At 39.7% G+C, this 22,092-nt stretch overlaps 2 protein-coding genes and 1 long non-coding RNA gene across 4 annotated transcripts; 1 reads left to right on the forward strand and 2 right to left on the reverse strand.

Annotated features, from left to right (window-relative positions):
• Positions 1–1,052: 1,052 nt before the first annotated feature.
• On the reverse strand, positions 1,053–12,316 carry ddx17 (DEAD-box helicase 17). The gene is made up of 13 exons (XM_047365636.1): positions 12,009–12,316; positions 9,482–9,644; positions 9,273–9,369; positions 8,921–9,054; positions 8,653–8,718; positions 8,405–8,546; positions 8,165–8,325; positions 7,899–8,071; positions 7,687–7,797; positions 7,520–7,581; positions 6,686–6,745; positions 4,447–4,680; positions 1,053–2,200 (listed from the first exon to the last, which is right to left on the reverse strand). The coding sequence occupies exons 1-13, from the start codon at positions 12,065–12,067 to the stop codon at positions 1,716–1,718; spliced, it is 1,947 nt and encodes a 648-aa protein (XP_047221592.1). The 5' UTR covers positions 12,068–12,316; the 3' UTR covers positions 1,053–1,715.
• A 27-nt stretch (positions 12,317–12,343) lies between these two features.
• Positions 12,344–20,141, forward strand: ntan1 (N-terminal asparagine amidase). 2 transcript variants are annotated; one of them, XM_047365637.1, is made up of 11 exons: positions 12,344–12,443; positions 12,805–12,867; positions 13,301–13,403; positions 15,033–15,098; positions 15,193–15,301; positions 15,388–15,461; positions 15,554–15,607; positions 15,682–15,735; positions 15,816–15,913; positions 17,495–17,608; positions 17,727–20,141. In XM_047365637.1, the coding sequence occupies exons 1-11, from the start codon at positions 12,405–12,407 to the stop codon at positions 17,895–17,897; spliced, it is 945 nt and encodes a 314-aa protein (XP_047221593.1). In that variant the 5' UTR covers positions 12,344–12,404; the 3' UTR covers positions 17,898–20,141. The 2 variants fall into 2 exon arrangements, with proteins under 2 accessions (XP_047221593.1, XP_047221594.1); XM_047365638.1 differs by lacking the exon at positions 12,344–12,443 and adding an exon at positions 12,666–12,684 and having other exon boundaries at positions 12,757–12,867.
• LOC124868405 lies at positions 19,092–21,484 on the reverse strand. Its single transcript, XR_007038319.1, has 2 exons — positions 20,833–21,484; positions 19,092–20,297 (listed from the first exon to the last, which is right to left on the reverse strand). It is a non-coding gene; the product is annotated as an uncharacterized LOC124868405 (long non-coding RNA).
• Positions 21,485–22,092: the final 608 nt, after the last annotated feature.

A 22,092-nucleotide genomic window follows, 5' to 3' on the forward strand; every position in this document is an offset into this window, starting at 1 on the left:
GTAGCAAGAAGGTTCTTGGTTTGATTCCCAGCTGGGGGTCTTTCTGCATGGAGTTTGCATGTTCTCCCCGTGTCTGTGGGTTCTTTCCAGGTTCTCGGTCTTTCTCCCACAGTCCAAAAACAGTGGACTGTCTCTAAATTACCCTCAAGTGTGAATGGGTGTGCCTGGTTCTGTCCTGTATGTTGCCCTGCGGGGGACTGGTGAATTGTCCAGGGTGTACCCCGCCTCTTGCCCATAAACTGCTGGAGATGGGCACGAACTCCCCCGCGACCCAGTATGGAAGAAGCGGGTATAGAAAATGAATGGAAAAATTGTAGGGAAATCCAACCCTTAATTTTATTACATTTATTCAGTTGGAAAAAACAATCTCTTTAAAAGGAATCAAAGCAATTTTTTTTATCTATATTTTGAAGTTAGTTTCTATAAACTTCTAATAAAGGCTGAAACAATTTGATTAATCGTGATTAACTGATTATTGAAATAATGGGCAACTAATTTAGTAATCAAATAATGGTTAACTGGAGTATACAGACTGAAACATGACATTTGCTGAAAGAACAACCCACTCAAAGGAGTAATTAGGCCAAAACTACAAAAAATATATACATTTTGCATTTAAGATGACAAACTTTGTAAATATGCTCTATCCAGAACTCCTTAATGGGCATAGCTTTAGCTTCACCTGGTTCAAATACTGTAAAAAAAAATTTATTAAGCACCTTTTGCTAGCTGATTATTAATTGGTTGATCAGAAAAAAAAATTGATAGTTGCAACTTGAATTCTAGTTATTCTTCAGAAATGCCCATTTCTTCTAACCACCGGCCAACAGGCTGAACAGGGTGGAACTAAGACTGAATATGTGGAGAAGCACATCATGCCCACTGTAAATAAAAACCCTCACTATTTCTGCACTCAATACTATCAATGTATATGTGATCAATTCCAAGCAAGTCTAAGCATGCATGTCCTACACATGTTTTACGAATGTCTGAAGCAGAACAAATAATGTACCTGATGTAATTTCAGAATAATTTGCAAAACAAAACAAAAACACATTTATTTATTTTATTTATTTAGGAAAACACTGTAAAAAGAGCATAGCTGACAGAAAACAAGCAAAGATTAACAAAGCTCATTAAAAATGCTACTTCACTCTGACTTGCTACACAAAAGGAAAGTGTGAAGGCATGCAGGACTAAATGTACCTAAATCTAATACAATAGTTTATGATCATGTAAAAGAATAATAATCTAAGAGTGGTCATTACTGGAACTAGAAAAGAAAACCGATTAATAAACCCATGTGGTGAAGCTCAAATTGAAGCCATCAACAAAAGCCACCTATTTCAAACAGAAGAAGTCAGGTTGAATAAGTACAAAGGTCAAGGTGTCTGGAATGTGAAAATCTTTTTTTTTCTTCCCAAGAAAACATTAACTCAAATTTATTGGATTAACTCTTAAAGTCTGACTGGAGCAGGTAAAATAAAGGACAGAAAGAACCCTGTTCCTCCTCCATAATACATGGTTGGGTCATTTTAATTATTCCGGGCTTTTTATTTATTGGATACTTCAAATTCCACATGTAAAACATATGAGCCGTTACCCTCCTTAGATATAACACTGTCCACACTCCCGTTTGTTGGAGACCACAACAGAAAAAAGCTGAGCTACAAACACATAGTTGAACAAATTAACTCATTACATGTTAATTACAACTATTTTCGGGGGGGTTGTGGGCCTGGGGGAGGAGGGGGAGCAGAGGGGAAAGGAGGGTACGGCGGCTGCCCCATGAAGCCCATGAGTGGGGGCTGTGGTGGCAGGGGAAACTGCTGCGCCATCAACGGCTGCGGAGCCCCTGACGGTGGAGGAGGCAGAGAAGGGGCCTGGGTGAACTGGCCCTGCGGCTGGTTGGGTTGATCCTGACCGCCGCTGGACGGCCCCCCGCCGCGGGGGTTGTAGCCCCCGCTGTTGTTGTTGTAGTTCTGGTACTGATCAGAGCTGGCGTTGTAGTTGTTCCTGTGGTCTCGGTTTCTGTCTCTGTAGGAGGACGACGAGGAGCGGTTGTCGTCGCGGTTGTTGCGGCTGAAGCCCCCGTGGCTGTCTTTGCCGCCTCCGCCAGAGCGCATGCGCCGATCGCACTCGTCTTGGTACATTAGGTTAGGGTTGTTGGAGCTGCCGCCACGGTAACGCATTCTGCCACCTGCATACAAAAACCACAAAAACAATGCAAAGTAAAATTTTAAATGAGCTTCTGCTTTCATCACTACAAACATCTGGCTAATCTTCGTGAGAATTTGCATCCATGTGCATGAATGTCCTTATTTGGGGGATTTTATTGATGCACTGAACTGTTCTTCCAGAGTGGGTTATAATTCAATGAGATTTCATAAAAATAACTGGGTGCACAAGTTAAAATTTATTGTGGATTTACTCACACAGAATCAACATTACTCTGATATAAACTACATTGCCAAAAATACTTCTCTGTCTACTTTTACATGTACATGAACTTTGATGACATCCTATCCTTAATCTTTTAGGTCCAGTTTGTTGATGGACCCACCTTTGCCAGCAATAGCAACTTTAACTATTCTGTAAACACGTTCCACAAGGTTTAGGAGTGTGTTCATTGTTAGATGAGAAAACCAGAACTGCAGCCTCCGCTCTAATTCATCCCAAAGGTGTTGAAGAAGGTTGAGGTCAGTCTAGCTTGTCTACACCAACCTTTTTACACCTGCAGCCATGGAAGTGACTGGAACACCAGAATTCATTGATTTGGTGCTGGGACCCGATACCATTGGCAATATAGTGTATGTAGAAATGAACCTGCAGAGATACCACACTTTTTGTGGCCATCATCAGGGTCCTGACTTAATTCTGGCTGGATTTTTGACCACTCTTCTTATCAGAAATAACATAGCCAATTTAAGTTGTTTACCTGTCACAAACCAGGCTTTTAGGATAAATCTATACATTTTCAAATGTTTTGAGGTTAAACCTTGATGTTGGTCTGCTTTAGTAAATCCAAAACCAGTTTCATTGCGTGTTTGTATCCTTGTTCTGTTGGAACACGTAACTGTGCCCAAGCTTCAACCATCTGACTGATACCTTCACCCTCAGATGAAAGCAAACAACCTAGTGAGAATAACCTAGGAACTCCCAAAGCAGAAGTCTGTTCTAAACTGTGACACCAGAGTCACTTTGCATGGGTTCACATCAACAATGGATGGACTGAGAGGATACCATTAGATAGGGTCAGGTTCTTGGCGTGTGGAAAGATTAATTTAGTTGTTATTTCAAACGAGCAGGTAGGCCTGTTCAGAAACAGTCCAATAATGGGAATAATTATTACATCCTGCAGCTTCCCAGGTCAGCTTGACATACAGTCCAGAGTGCCAGAAACTTACGTAAGTCACAAGATGAGAGTTGACTGGTTGGAATTTTCACATTAACACCAATGATATGACTTTGTATATACATTCTTTACATCAAATGTCAGGATTCTTTGGATTTTGGTGAAGAAGTATTTAAAGTTGTGCTCTGAATAAAAGGATGGCCCACGTCAGGCTCTGAGAGGGAACAATTTCTTTTTTCATCATTTTATTTAGGAATATTTTGGGCCACTGCCTTCTCCAACACTACTCACCTATTCAAGTCAAATGTCTTCTGCAAAATGTTTTTATGGTCAGGCGAGACAAAGACTTGGAGTTATGTGGCCAGAATGATGAGACAAATGTTTGGAGGAGTCAAGGCAAGACTTTCAAATCCATGAACACTGTACAAACTTTTAGGCCATGGTGGAGGCAGCATCATTGCAGGGGGTCAACTTGCTTCCAGTGGGTATGGTGCATTGGTGGGTGGAATAAGGAAGTTGGAGGACTGCCTCCAAGGTCTTTAACTTTACATTAAATCAGCACCAAGACTGTTGAGGTTTGGACAAAGCTTGGTGTTCCAACAGGAAAAATGATCCAAAAAACATGGAATGAATAAAGCAGGCTAAGATTAAGCTTCTGGAAAGGGCCTGAAACTTTGATTTATTAAAATCTATGGACTAAGCGTAAAAGGTTAGTCAGGAGGAAGAACTGTCAATATTTAGACAGAATTAAGCCGGCACCTTGCTCATAGCTAAAAAACATTTGGTTTATCAGGAATTTGCTCTAGGACATTTATCCGGATATTAGCAAGGATGTCTGTATATATTTAATATGTATTATTTTGATCGTGTGTGGATTGGAGAGAACCCATAAGAAAGTCAAACTTGCGCAGCTAGTTCTTGTTTTTACAAATTGCTGAAGTTATATCTTAAGTCCACCCTGAAAAATAGGGCTATTTAAATGCAAATCTTAAGATTAGTTCTCCCGATTAAAGTAGAAATAAAATAAAAAAATGCACAAGATGTAAACTTCTGACTGGTACTATAAATGAAAATAATATAGTTCTTCCTACCGCCTCCACCGCCACGGCTCGAGTCCACGAGCTGAAGCAGTTTGGGATTTATGGCCTGCCGGGCTTCCTCCAGGACCCGGACCAGGTCTCTGGCCTGTCGCAGGTTTCCCGGGGTGAAGAAGGTGTAGGCCGTGCCCTTATTGGTACTGCGGGCCGTGCGCCCAATACGGTGGACATAATCCTCAGAGGAGCTGGGATAGTCATAGTTGATGACGAACTTTACATCTTCCACATCTTTGGGATAGACAGCAAAAGACTTTAGCATTTTAAAAATTCAAGATGGGGGAAAAGGCTTTTAGAGAACAGGAAGTGATGTATTTATTTCAACTTAAAGGAAGCTGAGAGCTTCATGCATATTTCAGTTTGAAGCAGAAAGATTTGAACAAATGGGAGTCACTTACCTGCTTTATCAGACACAGTGCAACAATCCACACATCCACAGATTAATTTCAGTGAAACAGCTTTGCTATTCAACATGCCTTCAAGGTTGTGTACTCACTTGATTTATAGCGAGCACCGACATGTAAAGAAACCATTTTAGGCCTCTGTGGTTTTCAGAGGACTCATTATTATCGGCCAAAATGTGGAAGGTAAAGAAGTCTGTTTCTCATTACAGAAGACGTGGGGCTCTGACAGCACTGCTGATCAATAGGTCTCCCATCTCCCCTCCATCACGAGAGGGAAGCCATTTAATCATCTATTACACAGGAATAATAGTGTGCTATGATTACTGAATTATGATTTTTTTTTTTTATATATAAGCACCAAGGCAGAACCTGACTGTAGGGTGAGCTCATGAAGGAGTTAAGATAAAGGGGTGTTGCGGTACTTACCCCCTGCAAGTTGTTTTTACAAAGGTTGTCAGTTCCCCCTGATCAGTCCTGGTTCAAAGGGAAGGGCTGAGGGAGAGGGAGACTGGATTCCTCCCTCACCTTCTGCTCACTCCAGCAACGTCAGACGGGAGCAGAACCGTTAAACCCCAAAGGACACCCCCACGTACACCCAATGGCTGGTTCTGTTGCTCTCTCGTCGCATTGCGGGACCCTCCTCAGACCCTGGCCAGGACTGGATCCAGACGAGCCCGTCTAATTCTCTCTCCCCTGTCTGTCTGCTTTTTGGACCGACGGGCAGACATACAGGAACCTCAGGATGCTCCCAAGGAAGGCTCGTTGGATTTTCAAACTGACATTAATGGGAGGGGGTGGGATCTCTCTCTCTCTCTTTTTTTGTTTTTTTTTTTTTAGCTCAGGAGAGTAAAGGGGGCTTTAATCCCACTAAAGCTCACAAAGCTTGCCTTTTATAATGTGACTGAGGGGGGCAGAGACAGCAGCACAGACTGTTACAGCTGCCGTGTGCTGCCAAACCCTGAGAGGAGAAGAGGGGAGAAGAAAACAAGCATAAAGTCATCGAAATTTGGCAAAGTTACAAAACTTTACTTATCCCCCCTTCTCACAATACCCTACAGAAAGATCAGATGTGAAACTCGGCTATCACTGTTCTACACATACGGCTCTCCTGAAGTGAACGTTCAAAGCTTTTGTGGATAAAATTGTGAAACATGAGCAGCAGCCAGGAGTTTATACGGACACCACACTAGGAGACATAAGAAAAGGTGCGCAGGAAGTTCTGGCCCACACACCCCTCCTTTCAGGCAGCGTGCCAAAGAGCCCCGCATGAAGGAAGCTTTTTAACTGCGGTAACAAGAAACAGACTATAAACCTGCTGGATCAAAAGGCTTGAGGCCTGCAGCATTGCATGCATCAGCCTATAATACTATCAGGTTGTAAAGTGTGAGCAGATCTTTGAATATGAGCTTATTCAGTCAGTAGGTCATATTTGGACTCATTCTGGTTTTATCTTCTGAGCATTTTCACACATCTGGCTGACAGCTGGACCTTCAGTTGTACATTTTTTTTCGTAAAAAAAGAAAAACTCAATTTACTGACATACCTAAAAAAATGTATGATAAAAGTGTACACGTTTGCTCTTATTATTGCGAAATAATACCTGTTAATAAGCTCAGAGGATATAAATAAGGATTCTCAAGCCTACTTGATGTACAAGAGTTGTTTTACTTACTTACCACCTGCTTAATGAAATTCAGTGCATTAACCGTGATTATGGTTGACTTGAATACATGTTATACAGTATTATTATTTGAAGTACAAATCAAATGAGTAAGACATAAGACGCTTAGAACAGAAATCTTATGAGGTTATCAATGTGTTCACAGACATACCCAGACCCCGAGAGGCTACATCCGTTGCAATCAGGATGGGGGCCTTGCCGCTCCTGAATTCTGTGGAGTTAAATCAAATGAAAATATGTAAGATGAAAATAAAAACGCTGTCAAATGAGCTTCAACTAAAGGAAGGCGAGGAAACATCTCTGACGAATAATTAAAATGCTTAAAATGGTTCGATCGTATTAGCTGTGAAGGAATGTGACTTTTTTTTTCTTCAAGAATCAAATGAATCAAAGCTTTATGACGGCTGTATCATGTAGTTTGTGTACTCTGGATCTATGGTCGTTCTCTCCAACCTGATCAGCACTAAAGAATCCTGACAGCACAGGCATTCAGGAATGTAGTAAAAGCTACTGTATAGAAATCAGGCGCCTTTAGTCATTTGTAAGTGTAAATATAAAAGGTTCACTATAAATTCAAGGCAGATTTGAAACCTGCAAAACACACAGACTGCAAGGAAACTGGATGGATGGATGGATGGCAACAGACTGACAGATGATAGATGACTGAATAACGGACAAATTATCTCATGGCTGCGTATTAGACTGATGGAGAGATGGTTAATGGATAATGAAAGGACCGATTGATGAACAGGAGGAGGCAGCTTTTAGAGAATGACTTATATATTTGTCCATAATTCTTCATACTTATTCAATGCTGAAAAATACTTAAAATTCCATACTTTTCCAGACTCTGTGGGAACCCAGAGAAAATGCTAATCTGAAGACTCTGATCTGAGATTTGACCTGAAGACACGTTAACTCACTCAAAGGTCAACTTCCCCCTGATCCCTAAAGAGCGATGACACTGTTGGAGGCGTGTTCTTACCAGTGAGTACCCAGTCTCTTTCTGGCTGGCTCTTGTCTCCATGGATACACATGGCTGGCCACCTAGGTAACAAAGCCACATTGATTCAGCAAGCTAAATGCACACGCTGAAAGCTTTCTATCACATGACTACGGAGTCATTTCTAAAGCACCAGAAATGCTCCTCACCCATCGCGCCTCATCCTGCGAGTGAGATCATCGCATCGCTTTTTGGTCTCCACAAAGATGATGGTTTTGTTCTCCTTCTCAGCCATTATCTCCTCCATCAGCTGAAGAAGCCTGAATACAGAGAGATAATATCAGCGAATCACCAGAACTCACTTCAGTTTGTATAAAAAACAACTGATATAGGCAGTGAATTTGCTTTTGATCCTTTTTACTTGTTGTCCTTTTCAGTCTCCATGCAGACATCAACTATCTGAAGAATGTTGTGGTTGGCGCTGAGCTCCAGAGCGCCAATATTAATCTGGATGTACTCCCTTAAGAAGTCCTCGGCAAGCTGTCGAACCTCTTTCGGCCATGTTGCACTCCACATCAGGGTCTGTCTGTCAGGCTGCAAGAGATATATGCAGTAAAAAAAAAAAAAAAGCACTTCAACACAGTCACATATCAGTGGTCATTTTAAAACAGCAGAACAACTGATTACTCTGATTTGTTCGACAATCTTGCGAATCTGCGGCTCAAAGCCCATATCCAACATGCGGTCGGCCTCATCCAGCACTAGATAGGTGCAGCGGCGCAGGTTGGTCTTCCCCGCCTCCAGGAAGTCAATGAGGCGACCAGGCGTGGCAATGCATATCTCAACACCTAGGGTCAGATATGATCACCAAGTCAGAAACGATTAAAAAAAATCTACCGTTCGCAAACAACAGCCCACCCCACCTACCTCTCTCAAGGTCGCGAATCTGTGGTCCTTTAGGTGCTCCACCATAAACACAGGTGCTTTTGATACGGGAGGACTTGCCATATTCGTAGGCAACCTGCTGAACCTGCTGGGCCAGCTCCCTAGTCGGTGCAAGGACCAGACACTGGGAACAGAAGAAGAAGAATAAGGGAGGAATAAAACACAGGAATTCTGTGGACTGAAACCTTCAGATTTAACTCTATTCTAAGGTCATGTAAATATGCACTCACTATGGGGCCGTCCCCTCTCTCTAGATAGGGCTGGTGGTTGATATGTACAATAGCAGGAAGGAGATACTGCAAGGAAAAATGGAAGGAAGGATAAATGGCTTCCAAAATGTTTGATAAAAAAAATTGAATATCAATTTAAATGACTTGAATTCTGTTTAGGACCTCTGGTTTTTATAATCCACACAGATTTCCAGGTATTGGAGACCAAATGACAGGGTAAAAATTATTTGAACATGCTATTAACAGGATAATGGAGAGAAATCCTTACAGCCAGGGTCTTTCCAGACCCAGTCTGTGCAATTCCAACCATGTCTTTTCCACTTAAGGCCACAGGAAAACCTTGGGCTTGGATCGCTGTGGGCTCCTTAAAGTTCTGCTGCACCAGGACATCTATCACATACTCTGTAAGGCAAAGGCATGAGAAGCAGTTTAACTCAGCGGTTTAAATGTTACTGAAGTCTCCATCTGGCCTTTCATAAAAAAATGGTGTAAATTGATTTATGATATTTAAGTAAAAGAAGGATATTTACCAACACAAACCAACATGGTAAATATTCTAAGTGGAGGTTCTTTATATTCAGAACTTTATGAAGGATTTGAGTAAAACACAGTTAACTCACGAGGAAACTGAGCATGGTGAAAAGCAGTTACAGGCTTTGGACAGCCAGTGCCTCTGATGGTGATCTCCTTCTTCCTGCGAAACTCCTCCACCTCATACTGGTTATGAAAACAGTAAAAGAAAAATTAGCATAAAAAAACATAACAATCAGCTTATTATTATTATTTTTGATTTAATGGTGGTGTGAGCAGAAAAAAAAAAAAGACTTACCTGACCCACGCGCTGGACATCGAGGTGTTCGGTGTAGAAGTTCTTCTCAAATTTTGGCAGCTCATCTAGGTTCCACCTCTTTTTACGGAGACGCTCACCAGGATTTCCAAACTTCATAGGCGGGGGTCCGCTGCGGCCACCCATGCCCCCTCCAAACCGTGGCCTAAGAGATATGCATCAAGATGTAAAGAGAAACTAGGATGCAAGCTAATTATCACACAAATGACATCCATCTTAGTCAGGTAACATAGTCATAACTGTAAATCTGTAAGTAAAGTACGTAATCTTCATGGACTAGAAATTAACCCGGTGGTAAAATTAGAAGGGCTTTTAATCAGTGACTCAACAGTGAGGTCTGAGTGGATGCTTCGTTCTACTCAACATCAATGAATCCAAATCTGACCTTTACAATACGTTTGAAAGGCTTTATCATGGAACAAGAAAAGATTTTCCATCAATGTGGCAAAAAACAGGGTATAGCCATCCTTGTTTCCCCACCCCCTTGTTATTAGAGAAACATCTGATGCTAAAAGTATTGGCAATGGCTGAGTCTTCTCAGTGGAGAGGACAGACAAAAGAGCTGCAATAGCCCAGAAACTACATTCAGAACTAATTACAGCAACCCTGCTGCAGGTCAACAGATACCCGGAGATGAAAGTGACGCTGATAAGAGGATTTAATACAGCACTGGGGCCCCAGCAGCCTGCATTACATTCCTTCAGCTGAAATTCAAATTCAATTCAAAAAGACTTTAATGATCCAAAAGAGAAATTACAATATTTGAGCAACTCTCAATATACTGTGTATGTTTTCATTTGAAGAGTCATTATAGATAGCTATAGCTGCAGGCAGGATGGATCTGTGGTGGTCTGTGTGGCAGAGGATCTGAAGAAACCCCCGACAGAACGCTTACTGTTGTAAGAATAGAATAGAATAGATATATGTATTGTCCTGCAGTGGGGAAACTCAGGGAACCAGCAGCAAAGTGAACCAACATAAGGTAAATGGAAGCATGCAGATACAGACAAAAATAAAAACAAAAGAGTAACAACAAGAGACTGGACAGTAGGGGATAATTTACAACATAGGAAAAAATACTGTACAGTTGTTAAAAATTGCATGCACAGATTAAAAGAAATGTGCAACTGAGTAGGGTCATTTAAAAACAGAACATGTGCATGTATGTTTGTGCTTAAAAAAAAGACAATTTACCAGAAATGGGAAAAACTGTAAAAACAGCAGGAATGTAAACAGTTATTGAGTCTATTAGGAGCAGTGATGGTTATAAAGTCTAACAGCTGCTGGGAGGAAGGATCTATGATAAGGCTCCTTCGCGGACCTAGGATGCAGCAGTCGGTCTCCCACCACCTGTACTGGGCCATAGGGACATCCTAGGACAGAGTTTGCCTTCTGGCCCAGCTTCTCTAAGCTTCTCAGCTGTAGATAAGCTGCTGCTCCAACATACTACACCAATACCCTCAGGATGCTAAACGACAATTATGTTCTTCATTTTAAGAAGCATCCTTGTTTCCACAAACAGCTCTAAAGCCACACTAGTAACAGAAGTTACATCCAACCTATTCTTACATTTTCAGTAGAAACAATATTGTGGGCATTGAGTAAAAAGAATTATTTAAATGGAGTCACATACAAAAGGAAACTTTTATTGACTGTATTTTCACACAACTAGAGTAAATTGGACTACATGTAACTTGATTTAAAACATAAACTGACTGGATTAAATTGGACTGTCAATGGGCAAATTAGATTGATGAGAATTAATTTGGCCCAAACTGAATTACACTTTATTGAAAGTAAAACTGGACCTGTTTGTCTTATTGTCTCAAGTGTCTTGTTGTTTAAGGGCACTATGAAGAAGTGGGTGTAAAATATTGTCATGCAGAATAAGAATGTTCAAATGCACGATCTGTGGATTGCTCTATACTCTTGGGCAGATGCATCTGTTTCGTTATGTGTTGCGGTCTACCTTTTAAATGAAAACTATGTTCCAGTTGGATAAAGCAGTAGGTCAACATACTTATTAGAGGTCAATTCTACCACACACAAATCAGGAACATTGCACTGTTAATTACCAAGATCAAACATTATTATTTGGCTGCAAGCAGACATCCAGTGCAATAACTTGCATTTAAATGTTAATTTCTAAATCAGACACGCAATAAAAAGTTTAACAAGCAGACAGGTCGGTGACTTTCAGTGAGGAGGAATAACACGGTACGACCCGCACCTCCGTTAGGACCAATTTCATGAAGTAGTTGTGTTCAAATAATTCTTTGAGAAGATTAACAAGCCTTTTGTGTTCATATTATTTTCAATGTACATTTAATCTATCTTTATCCATCAATGGGACAGCTGTTTTTCAGAGATGTAAACACAAAGTGAAAATGATTTTTCAGCGTTAGCTTTTGTTTATGGGTTGCTTTAATCCAGCCACAGCCAAACTATCTTTGAGGCCTAAACATTTATTGACGCTAAGTTTTGTTGCTAAATCTAAAAAAAAACGTACCTGTCTCGTCCACGATCTCTGTCTCTATCCCTGTCTCCGTACGAGGAACCCCCTCTCATTTCGATAAAACTGTTAAGCGCCTTCGGTTTGTAGCTAGCTAAGACGATAGTTAGCCGCGTTCGGCTCGACGACAAACGGGGAAAGAAACGTAAAACCGAGCGGGAACAACCAAATTATTATTATTTTTTACTTTACTGTTGACGGCTAACATAAGAATATACAGCGATTAACGACTGTTGATTAGTTAAAAAACGCGTCACGTAGCTGGCCAGTCGCTTTGTTTCTTTTTCCCCTAGCGAAAGACAACGACTTCGACCTAACGTCTAGTGAAACTACGTAGCATAGTTTCAAAACAAACAGAAAGACGTACGCAGTTTCCCTAAGTGACGATGAAGAATGTCATTCCGTGAAAACGTTGGCGCTTTAAAACTCTGGGTATGTAGACCTCTTCTGCGGCTCAAAAGCAGCAATCGAGCACTATGCGACATAAACAAATCGTTGTGGCTTCGTCTGATGTTTTTCATTGAACGTAATCTGATTTTACGCATCTGAACAAGAACAGAGACGTATAACAATAATAAAAGCGGCCAATAGGTGGCGATAATGCCTCGCTTCGTTAAACAAACAAAACAAAAAAAGCGATACATGAAAACGAATAAGACCAGGGTCCTTCCAGGTAGTTCTGTTCTATGGAGAACTGCTACACACAATAAACTATATCCTTATGAAGTTATTGGTGTTTTTGTAGCATAATACCGAGCGGATCAGGCTGAAGGACATGCCTTTGTTTATTCAGAACAGAGAGCTTGACCGCTTCAAATCAACAGCGGAAGTGTTCGACAAATATCCACATTTACAGGTTTGTTTCCTGAAACTGTCTGATTTTACCTGTTCAAGGTGTAAATGTTGATAGTTATTTCTGACACTACTGACGCTTCTATAAGGAAACTGTTCTGGCACCAACAGACAATGTTATAAGGATACATATAGATCTGTTTCATAGCTAAACATAAAACAAGACTTCTTTGAGACACAAAAGCGTTTCTCTTTTAGCATACAAAACATGTAGAAATTCTGCACCTACCTTTCATACTTTGTTCATATAAAGTAAATAGAAATGACCAAAATAAAATAGGAATGAAAACGTACACATCAAATTTCAGTCATCCAAATAAAACAATGCTTACTCTGACTAGAATGAGGTTCTTTTGTGTTTTTATTGTTAGAGTTTAATCCTGGATGTTTACATTTTTTTTTGGGGGGGGGGGGGACTGTTTAATCTTGTGTTACAGGAAAATGCAGAAGCATTTCGCTCCAAGCCAGTTGTTGATGTTGATCCAAAGCGCCTTCTGTATGTCCAGCAGAGAGAGTTTGCAGCAACAACACCAGCAGACAGTGAGTACCGCTACAGTTAATGATGGGAACATCAAATCGCAGTCACACATTTAAGAAGCTGAATGCAGTTGTTTGAGTTGCATCCATGTATTACTGAGTATATGAGGATCAAATCACAGCATCCCAGTTGAGCCAATCCAAACCATTGCATTTCATAATCTAAATAAACCATACAGTGCTTAGGAAAAGAACTCATACCCCTTAACCTTTGTCACTGTTTGTCACTGAAAAATGCCCTGGCTTTTGCGAGGCTGCAGCTTTATAATAAGAATTGTTCCTAAACTTTGTCCTATCCGGGTAAATTTCTAAGGTTTCTATATGTTAGACCAACATAAAATAGTACATAGTTGTGAAGTCGAAGGAAAATGGTTTTCCAAACATTTACAAATAAAAATCTGTAAAGTTTGGCGTGCATTCGTATTCAGTCAGGGGGGTAACTCTGTAGTCAGGTGTATCGTCTTTTGCTGTTATTACATCTACAGGTCTTTTAGGTTTTACCTCAACCAGCTTTACACCTATGGAAAGCATTCTTCTTTCTTTCTAACATGTAAATGTGCTTTGATCTAAACCCTTCCCCTGTAGTTCTGGCTGTATGTTTGTAGTCACCCTGCTGGGAAGTGACCCTCAATCCCACTCACATTGTTTTACAGCCTTCCAACAGATTTTCTTCCAGGATTGAGCTGTATTTACTTCCATCCATTTTTACATCAACTCGGACCAGTTTTCCTGTCCCAACTGAAGTAAAGCATCCCCACAGCATAATGCTGTCAATGCCTTGTTTCACAATGAAAATGGTGTGTAGGCAGTATTTGATTTCCTCTGCATATAGCATTTTGCATGTTGGCCAGAAACATTCAATTCTGGTCTCATCTGACCATAACATCTTCTTCCATGTGCTCACTGTGGTCTCTCTTTGCCATGTGGCAAAACTTCTTATAGCTGTTTTCCAATAACAGATTTGTTTTTGCCACTGTCTCATAAAAGCAAGATTTGTGGAGTGCAGGGCTAATAGTGCTCTGCGAGATGTTCAAAGCTTGAGATGTTGCTTAATAATCTAAACCCATTGTTAAATTCTCTACAACTGTCCCCTTGGCCTGTCAGGTGATGTTCTCGGTCTCCATGATTTTGTCTTGTTAATAAATGTGCTCTAACAAACCTCAGAGGCCTTCACAGAACAGCTGGATTGATACAGAGATTAAATTACACACAGCCGGACTCTGTTTACTAATTATGCAATTTCTGAAGGCAACTGGTTGCACTGGATTTTATTTAGGAGTTTAAGAGTGCGAGGGGCTGAATAGAAATGCACGGCATACTTGTCAGATTGTTATTTGTAAATGTTTTAATTGCTATTCATGGGTTTCCATCCACTCCATAATTATGAGTTACCTTGTGTTGGTGTACAACACAAAATCCCAATAAAATACAGTAAAGTTTGTGGTTGTTATGTGATAAAGTGTGAAAAAGGTTTAAGGGTTATGAACACCATTGGATGGAACTGTCACTCGCCAATCGATTTAATAATTTTACACCAATCTTTTTCTGTTTGTGGTTTAAGATCTGCTTTTTTGTTTGGTGTGATTATCGAATTTAAGCCCTAATAGTTTCATCCGCTCTGGTCTTTCACAGACTGTGTTTCGGTCATTGGATCGGAAGATGCTACCACCTGCCACTTGGTTGTGCTGCGACACACTGGTAACATTACATCTACCAGATTCATACTCTGTGTTATAACTGCCTCCAAGTAAAGGATCTGTGCATCCCGCTAAGTTATTTTAATATTTTGCAGGTAGTGGAGCCGTCTGCCTCGCTCACTGCGATGGCTTCAACACCTGGAGTGAGGTCCAGCTCATTATAAAAGCTGTCACATCACTGAGTAACGTCTGTAATGAAGGAAGGTATGTCACGGATACACAAGTACAAATTTAAAGTCCATACTTTCCTATTTACAATTGTTTCGCTTTCTTTTACTTCCCATGTCTAGGTTTGAGCTGCATCTTGTTGGAGGGTTTAATGATGATGCAAAAACATCTCATAAGCTCAGCCTTAACATAATGGGTATGTTCATTCATAAATGTTTTCTATAATATGTTGCTCATTGACAGAATTTCAGACTTGTCAAGTTTACGTGGCTTGTTTTCACTTTATAGCAGCATTTCAGAAACAGAAGGAGGATATTCACCTGGAGACATGCTGCATCACAGGTTTTCATCCGTTTTATGCATTTTGTAAATAGTTCCAGATCAAGATTCCTCTAACACAACTCTTTCTGTTGTAGAGATGAACAATGTAGTTGATAAGGGAATCCATAGACCGATAGTGTATGGAATAGGTGAGTGACAAATATGCTTCAGAAACACAAGTAAAATCTTTTTATACATTATTAGTAATACGTTGTTTTATTCTGTGTAGGTGTAAATGTTAAAACAGGGGAAGTGTTCCCTGCCTCATTCCCTCATAAAGGACCTGCAGAGGAGTTGCGGTCAGCACGGACCTTTGCTGGCGGAGAGGTACTCTGAAATAAAAAAAAAACTGAAATGCAACTTCCATCTGCCTATCTCCTGTCATGCACAAGCAGAACATGCAAGCATACTTCTAAGAAAAGTAAACTTCAATACAAATCAGTTTCTTTTTATAGCACCAATACTACAGATATTACTGCACTTTATAAGACAAAATGGTTCTATTCATATCCAAATATCCACCTAAATAGAAGATATATGAAATATGAGTTTATATGTCATGCATAAATTAAAAGTAAAAAACAAATTTGAGAATAAAGGTGATTTATTATTTTTTTTATTATAATCTATATACAATTCCAACTAATCAGAAGTTTTTTGTTTATCTGAAATGAAGTACATACGTTTATGTTTAAAAATAAAGTGTTGTAGGACAATGGGTGACTTGGAAGAAATCATCCAACACTTTCAGGATAAACTCTCATCCTTACAACGTATGCTGGATCTATCAGCTACTGACTTACCAAAGCAGAAGATAACGAAACGGGGACAAGAAATATTGGAGCTTTATAGGATTCTGGAGAAGTTTGAAAAATTTGTTGATCATCAGAAAGAGCATCTAAAGCAGCTGAAGGAACCTGAGAAGTTATTTCAAAATGACTGGCGACTGTGGCTCAGTAGGAAGAGTAGTTGTCTTGCAATCAGAAGGTTGTGGGTTCGATTCCAGCTTCCTCCTGCCATATGTTGATGTGCCCCTGGGCAAGGCACTTAACCTCAAGTTGCCTACTGATCTGCGTGTCGGTGTATGAATGTGTGAGTGCGATTGGGTGAATGTGGCTCTAGTGTAAAGCTCTTTGAGTGGTCTGTATGACTGGAAAAGCGCTATGTAAGTTCAGTCCATTTACCATGAGAACTACATGCAATTTCTGTGCCCTGTACAAGCATTCATACCCCTTCAGCATTTTCATATTTTGTCACGTTACAATCACAAATTTCAGTGTGAACATTAATCAGTAAAACAGCAAAGGCCCATGGGAACTTGAGGAGCTGCAGAGATCCACAGCTCTGGCGGCGGAAGCTGTTGACATAAGAACTATTTGTTGAGCTCTCCAAATATCTGTCCTGTATGTCCAGTTTGCAATGGGCAAATATTTCAGTGTCTAGATGTCCTCAGCTGGCAGAGACACACCCCAAAAGACCTGCAGCTGTAGCACCCGTGAACTGTGTTGCTACAAAGTATGAACTCAGACGATTGAACACAGGCTCACCACACTTTCAGATTTTAGTCTGGAAAAAAAATGTAAAAACCATGTTGTCCTTCAACTTTGGCGTTACACTCTACTTTGTTTTGGTCTGTCACATAAAGTCCCAACAAAAAGCATTGAATTGTGTGGTTATAACATGACAGAACTAGGAAAAGTTCAAGGGGTGCAAATGGTTTTACAAGCTTGGTACACCTAGAAACCTTTTTGCTTTCAGTTTATTGTTTAAGAACACCTCTAGCTGTAAATGTAGTTGTATTTATTATCGAAATGTTCTTATACAGTATTTGCAGACATAGTCAAATTTTTTAGGACTTTAGCTTGACAACACATATTGAATTTTAATAAAAAAGCTGTTCCTCCACAGATGATCAATATTTATGACTCGAGTAGTGGACTTGTTAAAATTGGACCATGCCAGTGGGCTCCTGATCTGAATATTGCCTTCTGGTTGTCACAAAGCGATGCCACAATTTTAAAGGTAATACAATATCTGGCAAGTAATGAGCCTTTGGAGGAGGTGATCAGAACAACGTTGTTATAATGAAAAGTACAACAAGTGATATTAAATAGTCTTCTTTTTTTGTCTCTTATTCTAGTACCTGTCCACGTCTCCGATGGCTGAACCGCCGCACTTTGTCCAGCACATGAAGTCCACCATCGAGTTCCTTTTGTCACATCCAAACTCTGACAGCCTGTTCCCAGGGGGTCAGCCGCAGCTCTACCAGCGGACAGAGAGCGGTACCTGGGAGAGACTTGTCCAGTCATAAGAGGCCTGTTCCTTTCTCCAACTGAACCTTTAAATGGGGTCTGAGTGATTTTGCTGCTTCTCGGCTCATTTGAAACACTGTGACCCTCTTTACCATACATACAAAGTATTTTATCATGGGTCCTGCCCCTGACCGCTCATCATATTGGGTTTTTTCATTTCCATTCAGCCTGTCTGAATCCAGCCAGTTTTGCAAATCTAGAGACTAAAATGTTTGCATTTTCTTTGCAGGACAGCTCAATCTCACTCAGACTGGATGGAGAGTTTTTGTGAACATAATTTTTCAAGTCTGCAGATTCTTTTAGATTAGTGTCTGGACTTTGACTGGGCCATTCTAACACACTCATATGTTCTGATCTAAAGCAATACACAACCAAACACACATCTAAACCACACAACTTATTTAAATGGTTAAATTGCTCCCTTAGCACCTCAGGTTATGGAGGACCCCTGGTTATGAACAAGCATTTCATTCAGTTGTGTTGAACCTGGAAAAACCTTGAACTAGCAGGATAGCAGACTTTGAGGACTTACTTTGCACACCACTGGTTTAGGTGGATAGTCATGTCTCGACACGTTTACACTTATACTATAATCCAACCCTCCTTTAAACGTCTTCACAACCTCCTCCATGACCCGTTTGCTGTTCCTCGGTCTTCATGATGCTGTTTGTTCACTATTGTTCTCTAAGAAACCTCTGAGGCCTTCACAGAACAGCTGAATTTATGCTCACAGGACCCTATTTGTTGTTTAGGTGACTTGTGAAGGTGTTTGGTCACTCTGGATTTTATTTAGGGGCATCAGATAATAAGTGGCTGTAAAAAAACTGTATGACACACTTTTCAGATTTTTATTGGTTAAAAAATGTACTATTTTTCTTTTCCTTCCAGGTCAGAGTTTAACATTACTTTATGTTGTTGTGTCTGCCTAAATTAATTTGCAAGACACAGTACATTAGCTCTCCAGGCTCATCTGATAACACGATGTATCATGTATGCAGATCCACTGTTGTCTTGTACATGGGTTGATATCCAGTGTTGACCAGTTTCAGACTCCAGTCCAATAGGAGGCGACATTAGGCAGATGTTTACACTCCTCTTTTTGAAGTTTTGAGGTATTTTTCACCACTACTTTGATGAATGCTGTGGTCTCTGAGTGATAAATAGCACCTTTCACACTAAACAAGCGCCCTTACTGATTTTCGTTTTTAACTCCTGATGATGAATACACAGATGATTCTTGGTCTGCTGTGTTGGTGCCACGTTTTCACGGAGCATGTTTTGTTGGTGTGAACCATCACCTGCAGAAGAACCTAACTGAGCCTCTTAAAGGGGTATGAAGGAATAAATATACCTGACTCTTTCATAGTTATAAATGTCCCCTAGGATGGTAACACATTGGCACCTTACATTATCCGCTGTGTTGCATAAAATAGAGGTTTATATTGTTGTTTTTATGTTTTTTATTTTTACTTTAAATGTGAGATACATGTTTTCCATACTGGTTTCCTGACCTGTCTACTATTAGTATTTAAACAACAACTGGTTACACTTGTTCAAATGGTAGTTTTGATGTATATTTGCACAGTGTGAAATTAACTATTTCAGCTGCCAAACATCAGATCTTGAAGAAACAGATATAATACACTGGATTTCTCAAAAGAACCAAGATATTACCACAAGCAGTACTGTACAGTAAGGTCATGGAAGGAACATCCTTTGATAAAGCCAGCTATTGAACTTCTATTTAATACGAGAGGTGACTGTGGCTCAGCGAGAAGAGTGGTTGACTTGCAATGCGCTTCCTCCTGCCACCTCAGATTGCCCACTTTATTGGTATGGGTGTGTGTGGGTCTGGGTGAATGTGGCTCTAGTGTAACCGTGCTTTGAGTGGTCAGTATGATTGGAAAGGCGCCATACAAGTTCAGTCCATTTAAGTCAATTTAAACAATTCTTTGTCTATGAATCCAAAACAAACATCTGTACTGTTGTAAAATGCACAAATTTTACAAATAATTACAAGTGGTCAGTTTGTTGTAATAACAATGCAGATTTAAAATATTTTGTTGTTTCAAAATGATATTTTTCTGTTGAATTGTACCTTTCAAAATAGCATTGTCTATTATGGTTGATCATGTGCTATGGATTCTGCAGTACACTTGGCTATGAAAATGTTCATGTCCATCAAAATTTTCTGTAAGGAATGATAGGAATTATGGTGGAAGGCATTAAAAAAACTAACTATATGACTTTCTGATAGCGTTGTTTCATTGAAACCTTGTAAGCTGTATCAAGGTTTAAATGTAACTTAAGATAAACCGATCCCGCTTTTTCTGGCCAATACTGATTTCTCGTTTTCTTTCAAACCGGTCCGGCTGTTTTCAGTTTGTGGTTTCTTTGGACTGTAACATAAAAGACAAAAAAGGGAATACACATTTTTTAAAAGCGGTAAAAGGTGTGCATCTAACAGAAATTTAGAAATTACAAGATTATCCACATTTATCCATCAATGCTTATGATCCTACCTTAGATTTGCTTTGTTTCAAACAACAAAAAAGTGGATCAAGATACATGCTGTTGGTTGATGTTTTCATTTGAGAAAAAATGTTTACATACTGTGTACAAAAATACCTGTAACATTTTTACTTACCGTTTGACATGAAATTCAATTGTTTTAGGTCATTCAGATGTTTAGAAACATTTAATTTGTACTTAGTAGACAAACGTTTTAAACTGTACGACCTGGGGTTTCCTTCAACATGTTTGTTGCAATAGTTTGTGGGAATGTTGGCCCATTTCTCCTGACAGTACTAGTGTAAGTCAGGTTTGTTGGCTGCCCTCCTCACAAACACCTTTCTTGGCTCTGGCCACAAATTATGTGACCCTTTGCCTCTTTGGCCTGGGGGCTGCTGCTCCTGTGCTTTACTAATGACCTACCTCCATGCAGGGCATAGTCTGAGCTCATCTCTGGCCAATTGACTGGTGCATCTCTATATGTAACCTGTAACAACATCTTGCATATTGCAAAATGACTATAAATAGAGCCGATAAGCGTCGCTGAAATTTGCTAAATAAAAGACAAGGTTCCATATTATTAATGGAACTAACCCAAGCCTGAGAGGACAACTATGCTGGATTTTCAAAATAAGACATCAACATACTCTACAAAATAAAAGCCATATTGCAGAATTAAGATTTACACTACTGCTGGAACTCAACCAGTGATGGAAATGGGCCGCTTTAATCCTTTCAAAATAAAGCTTACTGATATTTTCAAAACAAAACACTCAATATTCCATAGTTACCATTTGCATTTTGAACTTCTAATGGAATACAAAGTGATTATAGTATAGTTCTTAAAATTAGGATATAAAACTGTGATTTCTTCAGCCAAACAAATTCCTTTTACTCCCACACAAAGTAAGTATCTGTTCAGACTTCTCCAGATGAACAGAAATTGTCTAGAAAACAGGTGGATGCTAACTTGGTGTTTGTCTTATATTTACAAACAGCTGATCAGATTAACACGGATATTCATATACAGATGACCTTTGGCCCAAGCAAGATGGTATAACCACAGGACTTTCATGAAAAGTGTATCACACAATAATATCTATTTGGTCATTTTAATGTAACTGACACAGGCACACACACTCAAACCTAGAGTTATATTAAGCCCTCCACAATTTTAAAGGTGAAACCTGATGTGATCAATGTGCATCAGATCGCATTTTTAGCTCAGGATCTGGTCCGAGAACCACAAACCAAGCTGTGGGCCCCATCAAGATTTCTTCAGGTTTTGTTTTTGTTTCACAGTCTTGTGTTTTCAACAAGAGCATCATATCATAGATTTTTTTTTAGTCGAGCCCTTATCCACCAGTGGTCTATTTAATGATGGACTACTTCACTTTAAGTATTAAATGTATTAAACCATAAAATACTTATTTTATGATTAAATGTCAAAATAAAGATGAACGATTCCGACGTTTATTTATAATATTAGAGCTTATTCACATAAATATTTTTATAGTAATGTATGTTTAAACTTAAAAGTATTTTTCACAACATTTTTTAAGTATTATCTCTATATTCATCGAACTACTTATTTATTGGACTATGACACCTTTGACCCATCTGAGAACAACTGATTGAAGAATCGGAGTTGGATTGCAGTGAAACGTGTTCTCAGTACAACTC

The sequence above is a fragment of the Girardinichthys multiradiatus genome, chromosome 5 (genome assembly GCF_021462225.1).
Source record: "Girardinichthys multiradiatus isolate DD_20200921_A chromosome 5, DD_fGirMul_XY1, whole genome shotgun sequence".
Lineage (NCBI taxonomy): Eukaryota > Metazoa > Chordata > Actinopteri > Cyprinodontiformes > Goodeidae > Girardinichthys > Girardinichthys multiradiatus.